This window comes from Lynx rufus, unplaced genomic scaffold (assembly GCF_022079265.1).
Source record: "Lynx rufus isolate CCGP_SWC_20201006 ecotype Redwood Valley unplaced genomic scaffold, mLynRuf1.p SCAF_2, whole genome shotgun sequence".
In the NCBI taxonomy this organism is placed as follows: Eukaryota; Metazoa; Chordata; class Mammalia; order Carnivora; family Felidae; genus Lynx; species Lynx rufus.
Genome location: NW_025814834.1, coordinates 209,256,015 through 209,263,888, shown reverse-complemented (window position 1 = coordinate 209,263,888; position 7,874 = coordinate 209,256,015). Strand labels below are relative to the sequence as shown.

Below are 7,874 nucleotides of genomic sequence, written 5' to 3'. Positions count from 1 at the left end.
GGCACGCTGGCAGGTGTCCACGACTGTGCCCGGCCAGTACGGGTCAGCGGAACAGGGTGCACTTTGACCCACGGCCTGTGTGATAAAGGCCAAAGGAGACACGCAGAAGAACAAGAGACCTAAAGAAAGGAAAGACGACCTCAGAGCAAGGCATGTGAGGCGCGTCCTTGGACCCGACTCCGAAGGGCTGGAGGGGTGAGGACCCGCGAGGATGAAGGAGGCCGTCCTGAGCCCCAGCCAGGAGCCTGGCGCTCGAGGCAGCGGACAGATGAGCTTGAAGGGTAAGTTTATTTACTTATTTTGAGGGAGACTGAGACAGCACAAGTGGGGCAGGAGCGGAGAGCGATGGAGAGAAAGAGGGTCTCAGGCAGGCTCCGCACCATCAGCATGGAGCCCGACTCAGGGCTCGAACTCCCAAAACTGTGAGATCACGACCTGAGCTGAAACCAAGAGCCGGACGCTTAACGGACTGAGCCGCCCAGGCGCCCCTTTTCTCATCTGTTAAACTGGGACCCACAGCACTGGTGAGGACCTCGGCCCCTCACCTGTTTTCAAGCGCAAGGATGTGCCCTTGATCGTTAGATCGAGGTTACTTGCCTCGATCTGCCTCGATCTAACTAACACCCTGTACCTTCCCCATCTGCTCTCAGGAAGGCCCAGACGGGGGGCGGAGGCATTCAAAGCCAGATCAGGTGGCTTGGCCGCAGTCCCTGGCCCAGCCTTCTCTGCTGCTAACTGCGGGCCTCCCCACGGGGACAAGCAGACCCCAACGGGAAGGAAACCAGCAGGGAGGATCTCGTGCCACACCTGCCGTGGCTCCACCTGTCTCACAACCCACCACACCCAACACTCCTAGCCCTACATACAATAACCAACCCCGGGCGCTTCCGGGCATCAGGTGACTGTTTGGTCAAGAGCTTCCTCCCTATTTGTGTACCTGCTGGACACTCCTAACATCTTCCAGCTGCTGCTGGCTCGGGTGGCCGATCACAAGCTCAGGCCCCGGGGCACAACCCCCACCCCCGCCCCCGGGGAAAGCGTCGAAGGATACGCCAGCCCCGAGCCCCAGTGGCCACCCGCTGCCCGCTCAAGGTTACCTTGCTCCAACTCCTCCAGTGGCCGGCCGGAGCCAGCCCAGAGCCCCCTCCGGGTCGGCCCAGCTCCCGCAGGAACCAGGACAATCATTAATCGGATTCTTGACATTCTTTGGCCCCAGGTCGGCTTGGGAAGCATGCTCCCCGGAAGAGGAGGAGCAGAGTCCCAGGACTGGCATTTGGACATGCAGCTGGCAGGCAAGGTGGTGCTGTCGGCCGCCGCGCTGCTCCTGGTGACCGCAGCCTACAGGCTGTACAGGTTGAGGCCCGCCCGGGCCCCGCCGGGGGACAGGAACTCCAAGGCCGAGGAGAAGGCCGAGGGCTCCGGGCAGCCGGCGGACCCGGGGGCTGTTCCTGGGGCACCACACCGGGCTCTGAGACGCCGGAGGGGAAGCAAGGGGGCCGGAGCGCCGCTGGGCTGTGGCCGGGAAAGTCAGGGGGGCTCCCGAGTCCCGGCAACAGGACGCTCTCCCGAAGACGCAGAAGCCCAAGAGGCTCGGGAGCGCGAGAAGAAGGGCGCTGGTGTGGAAGCGGGTGGGCAGGGCCTTGTCTCTGGGCTGTCACCTCCTCGCTGCAGTGGCCAGGAAGCCGGAACAGCTGCTGGCGGTAAGCCCGAGCCGCCCCACCACCCCACTGTGGGCGATGAATTCCAAAGCTCCCCACTTGGCCTCGCTGCGGCAGAGGGGAGCAGGGTGGGCAGGGCGCCCACTCCACGGCGGGACGGCGGACCCCCGGGACAGCCAGGGCTCGGGGAGCAGGAGTCCCCCGCCACGAGCCTGATGGCCCACACGGAAGGCGAGAGTGACGCGAACAGGAGCTGGGTCTTTCCTCGCAACAGGGGGGCCCACGGGGAAGAGGCCGGGGCCCTCCAGGCGGCCGTGGACATGGGCCTGACCGTGCACCAGCGGGAGGGAGCCGCCAGTGCCTCCTATACCTACTCGTCTGTGTCCCGGGTTCGCGTGGAGGAGAACTTCATTCCTGAGAAGGTGGAGGGGATGGGGCCCAGGCTGAAGGGCAAGGTGTACGATTACTATGTCGAGTCCACTTCCTGGGCCACCTCCAAGGGCCGGCTGGCCCCCAGGACAGCCGCCCCGGCTGAGGCTCCGCTCCCCGTGCCCCTGCCAGGCGCCGCCCCGGGAACAGAGGCCGCTTCAGGAGGCCGGGAAGGTGGAGCCGAAACGCCCACCTCCTCCCAGCCGGGGCCGTCGCCCCCCACGCAAGGCCTCGGCAGGAAGGAGAGCCTCGTCCGGATCATGGAGAACCCGGAGCTCCAGCTCCAGCTCGAGGGCTTCGGGGCCCCCGCTCCGTCCTGCCCAGACCAGAGCGCCCCGCCTGGCCGCCCCCTTCCCCAGGCTTCTCTTGGGTCCGGCTCGGCCGGAAGCAGCCGCGAGGCCCACGTGCAGCTCGTGGCGGGGACCAACTTCTTCCACCTCCCGCTGGCCCCCGGCTCAGCGCCAGACGTGCACCTGGATCTGGGCAACTGCTACCAGGTGCTGACCTTGGCCAAGAAGCAGAAGCTGGAGGCGCTGAAGGAAGCGGCCTACAAGGTGATGAGCGACAACTACCTCCAGGTCCTGCGCAGCCCGGACATCTACGGGTGCCTGAGCGGGACGGAGCGGGAGCTGATCCTCCGGCGCCGCCTGCGGGGCCGCGAGCGCCTGGTGGTGGCGGACGTGTGCCCCCAGGAGGGCTCCGGCCGTCTCTGCTGCTACGACGAGGCGCAGGACGCCTGGCACCCGCTGGCCCGCCTGCCCCCCGAGGCGGTGTCCCGAGGCTGCGCCCTCTGCAGCCTCTTCAATTACCTCTTCGTGGCGTCCGGTTGCCGGGGGCCCGGGCACGAGCCCTCCAACCGCGTCTTCTGCTACAACCCGCTGACCGGCATCTGGAGCGAGGTGTGCCCGCTGAACCAGGCCCGGCCGCACTGCCGGCTGGTGGCCCTGGACGGCCACCTGTACGCCATCGGCGGCGAGTGCCTGAACACGGTGGAACGCTATGACCCGCGCCTGGACCGCTGGACCTTTGCGCCGCCGCTCCCCAGCGACGCCTTCGCCCTGGCGCACACGGCCACGGCGTGTGCGGGCGACGTCTACGTCACGGGCGGCACCCTGCGCTACCTGCTGCTCCGCTTCTCGGCCCGGGAGCAGCGCTGGCGGGCCGGCCCCACGGGGGGCGGCAAGGACCGCACGGCCGAGATGGTGGCCGTCAACGGCTTCCTCTACCGTTTTGATCTCGACCGCCGCCTGGGCATCAGCGTCCACCGCTGCAGCGCCAGCGCCCGCCTCTGGTACGAGTGCGCCACCTACCGCACCCCGTACCCGGACGCCTTCCAGTGCGCCCCGGTGGGCGACCTCATCTACTGCGTGGGGCGCTGGCGCTCGCTCTGCTTCCTGGCCGACCACATCTCGCCCAGGTTTGTGCCCAAGGAGCCACGGAGCTTCCCCTCCCCGCGGGGCACCCTCCTGCCCGCCGTCCTGACCCTGCCCGTCCCCGACGCGCCTCAGACCAGGGTCTAGCTACCCCCCCCCCCCACCCCCACCCCCACCCCCACCCCCGCTGGACTTCTGCTGCCAAACTGGGAAGCAAAAAGCACCCCTGAGCCATCTCTGGGCGAGCAGGCAGCTCGGGAATTCCGCCCGCGGGAGGTGAATGCTAACCCCACCCCCTCCGCTGGCCGGGGCCTCGGATGCGTCTTTGCTGTCCGTGGGGTGCGCAGGCGCCGTGTGAAAATAGAACCAGGGACCGGCGTTGCTGAGGGCAGCACCGTGTGCGGGGATGAGTGTCACTTTGCTTCAAATCTGAATTCTTGGGGGAAGGGGTATCAGGACCCCGCCAAAGTCCAGGGGCACAGCCTTACTGCAACCACAGTTCAGGTGCCAGCGGACCCCCATAGGGTGGAGGTGGGCCAGCCCTCCGTAAGCCACTAAGCTCCCCTCCTAAACAGAGCCCCTACCTCTAGGCTTCCCAGAAGCACCTGGAACGCTCAAGGAAGGTGTTTCTGGCTGTGCCGGGAGCCCCGGGGAGCCCCAAGGGGCCCAGCCAGAGGAGAGATGGTTGGAGAAGTACGACAGCTGTAGTCGGAGCTGACCGTGAACTCTTGCCCGCAAAGCAAATTGACCATTGCCCACTTCTCATTACCTAGGATTCTGGTATACTCGAAGGAGGAGAAACCTCCAGTTAGCAGCCACTTGAAAACCTACACCTTGTACTGGTCTGCTAAGAACACCAGTGATTGCCACATATGGGGTCTCAGAAGAGGGAGGAGAAGATGTGATCTGAGGGCCACCGTCCTCCTGGGCCCCTGCTTCGGCCCGTCGCTGGCTGGCCACTGACTCCCTCCCCAGATCTCAGAGCCTGCACAAGACTTCATCCAATCAACACAGCCCTGACATCAGGGGTGGGGGTGGGGGGGGGAGAGAAGTCACTCCCAGGCACCCCTGCAGGGCTGGGGAGGGACAATGGCACAATTTGCTCTCCCTGTGCCATGTGATCACCTGGTGTGCCCGGTTAGATAGGAGACTCGGGAGGGGCCGGTCCGTGATGGAGCTGAGGAACCAGAAAATGCTAGTGGGCCATCAGGACACTGGGATCTCCTCCCACATCAGGGGTGGTAAATTCGAAAAGAGCAGAGACCCTCCAACCTCAGGAAGTTGCCCGTTCCTCCTGGAGGGAAGAGAGAGAGACTGGTCCAATGCATGCACAGACAGAGGCGGGTGATGCTCTCCGTGCCATCCGGGAGCCAGGGCAGCTGGGACCACTTCTAAAGTGACAAGCAGCCTGGAGGAAAGAGGTAGAGATGGGGTGCCCCAGGGCAGGCCTGACAAGCAGGGAGCTAAGAATGCTTTGGACTTCAGTGTTCCTACCTTGAAAATAGGAAGGACCAGCCATGGCCTTCTCTGGCCAGAGAAACGAGAACACTTAGAGAAAGTTCTCCCCAAGGCCCCCTGGGGGTCTGGGCAGCAGCTTGTGTTCACCGCAGCTGCTGGGCTAAGCTGGGGTCTTCCTGGAAAATGCAGGGTTAGAGCAAGGAGTAACAGGGAGGTTGGCATGGAGATGAGAACTTTTATTGGGCCGCTCGAAGCCATCCTCCCCGTTCCAGGGCCGGGAAGGCGAGGCTGCCTGGTATTTATTCCTAAGTTGGAGGCGGGGAGAGGAAAGTGAGTCGGGGTTATGGCCGGAGCCTGGTGACCCCTCCACCCCCGCCCCCCGCCGAGGCCTTGCTCAAGCTCAGAGCTGACACTCAGGCATGAGCCTCATGAGTGGGGAAGCAGGGGTAAACTCAACAACACGACTACTGACAGCAGCATTGGCATCACGATGCCAGGCTGTGGTTTGCTTGGGAGGTGGACGGGCTCTGGCAGCTGAGGGCGGGTGGAACCAGATCCAGCCCCCAAGGGCAGGCCTCCAGCGAGGAGCCAGCCGATGACTAGACCACAACCAAGCAGGGGGACTGTTGGGGGAGGCTTCAAACTGAGGGGGAGCTCAGGATCCGTCCGGAACCCTTTCAGAGCCCCACTGCATACACATGGCTGGGACTAGGGAGTCCCATCCAGAGACAGGGCAGGAGAGTTTGTTCCAGGCCCAGGGATGGTGGGTGTGGTCTTCAGGATGAGTGCAGCGCTGAGATCCCATCTGCCTCCCTGTGGTCCCTTGCAGACATCACTAATCGACTGCCTTATCTTTTCCCACTGAGCCTCAGAGCCGGTTCAGCCCAGGGCCCTCAGCCGTCATCGCTGATAGACTAGAGCCGGTGTGTTCCTCGTGGCTGGCCTGGGCTCCAGAACTGGCTTTAGGGAAGTGAGTGGTCAGGGCCATTATGGGAGACAAGGTAGTTCAGGTAGACCACGGAGACCACCTGGGGCCATGGCAGTCAGGATTCACCGACAGAACGTTCAGGCTGCACACCCTGCCCTAACTGAGCCCGCTTTCTGGTGAAGGAAAACAGGCCGTTTTTAAAAATAAATGTATGGGGCGCCTGGGTGGCGCAGTCGGTTAAGCGTCCGACTTCAGCCAGGTCACGATCTCGCGGTCCACGAGTTCGAGCCCCGCGTCGGGCTCTGGGCTGATGGCTCAGAGCCTGGAGCCTGCTTCCGATTCTGTGTCTCCCTCTCTCTCTGCCCCTCCCCCGTTCATGCTCTGTCTCTCTCTGTCCCAAAAATAAATAAACGTTGAAAAAAAATTTAAAAAAAAAAAAAAATAAATAAATAAATGTGTAGGGGCGCTTGCGTGGCTCAGTCGGTTAAGCATCCGGCTCTTGGTTTCGGCTCAGGTCATGATCTCGAGGTTCATGGGTTTGAGCCTGGCACTGGGTTCTGTGCTGACACTGCAGAGCCTGCTTAGGATTCTCTCTTTCTCTCTCTCTCTCTCTCCCTCCCTCTTTCTCTGCCCCTCCCCCCTCTTTCGCAAAATAAGTAAACTTAAAAAATAAAACAATAAATTTGAAAAAAATTAGTACACAAACAAATGACAAGCACCCATGCTGCTCACGGGCTGGGAAGGCAGAGAAGGCAGCGAATAGTGTGATCAAGTCTCCCTGATAAGGAGCACGGGAGCGGAGCCCTGGATGGAAATCTGAGACGCGCACCGACCAGGGCTGGCTCAGGGCACCGGAAGGCTGGCCCTGCTACCGGGGAGGGAGGGGGCGGGGAGGGGGGGAGGGGGGCGGCTCGTCACCCGGCCAGGGAGGGCAGGACTGCCTCCAGGGAGCACTGGCCCAGGGCGTGAAGAGAGCGCGTGTCCAGCTGTTGGGCTGTAACCATTCACACGAGGGAGACGATCCTGTGTGGCCAAGGTTGACGAAAGAGGCTCTTTGCGCGTGGTAAGCTACGTCCCCAGGAGAGAAGCGGGGTTCACACATTTCAGAGTCCGGATCACACAGCGATGCCCTGTCTGGGCGTGTGGCTGGGTGTCAGCCCGCCTGTCATACTCCGTGGGGTCAGAGTCTAGGAATTCCACTTGACCTTCTTTAATAGCCTCGTCTGTCGACCTCTGGCCCTCAGCCTCACAGGGACCCGTGTGTCACTTGGCTACTCCCTGGGTCATCAGTCCTGCCCTCCCGTGAAGGGTTTCTTCTTGAAGACAAAACAAAAAAACAACCCCTTGAAGTTGGGGTTACATTCTTCATTAGGCCACCCACGGCATTATAGGAAAGAAACTTGGAAGACAGACAAAGGACGAAAAGATCTCACCAGTTTCAACACCCGGAGACAACCCCCCCCTCTGGTGCGCGTCCCTCCGGCCTGTCTCTTCGGAGCAGAATTTCCGTTTGGCTTGATTGTCGCCTAGGTGTGATTCTGCTGAATGGGCAGTTCAGCTGCTTCGGTTTTCCACTTAGCTTTTTAGAATACGCGTTTCCCGTGTTGCTACAAACCCTCGGTAAACGCCATTTCAGTAGCCGCACAGTGCCCCATGGAGTGGCTGTACCACGCTTTATTTAAACAGTCCCCCCTCCTGTCGGGCCCGTAGATTTTTTTTTTCCCCCTGTTGGTTTCTTTTTCCATCGTAAATAAACGGTCCTTTGTTTTCTCGTTCCTCTCTGTCTGGGGCCTCCATCAATATTTACAAGGGGAGCTCAGTCTAGGGCTCGTCTGGAAAACACAGTTGCTGAAGCGAGTGGAGGCCACAGCATTTGCCTAGGGCTGTAGGGCTCTGACTATAGGGCCCCGGGGCTGCCTTTGGAAACGACCCCCTCCCGGGAAGGCAAGGCTGTCTGGAGGGGCCACCCCAGGTGCCTTCTGGCATTCCTGGAGCCAAGAGGTAAGGTAGGGGCCGTATGTATAGAGC

The 7,874-nt window shown here is 62.0% G+C and overlaps 1 protein-coding gene across 1 annotated transcript; it reads left to right on the top strand.

Moving 5' to 3' along the window:
* The first annotated feature begins 1,231 nt into the window (after positions 1–1,231).
* Positions 1,232–3,607, top strand: KLHDC7A (kelch domain containing 7A). Its single transcript, XM_047083648.1, has one exon. It carries the CDS (start codon positions 1,232–1,234, stop codon positions 3,605–3,607), a length of 2,376 nt encoding a protein of 791 aa, XP_046939604.1.
* Positions 3,608–7,874: the final 4,267 nt, after the last annotated feature.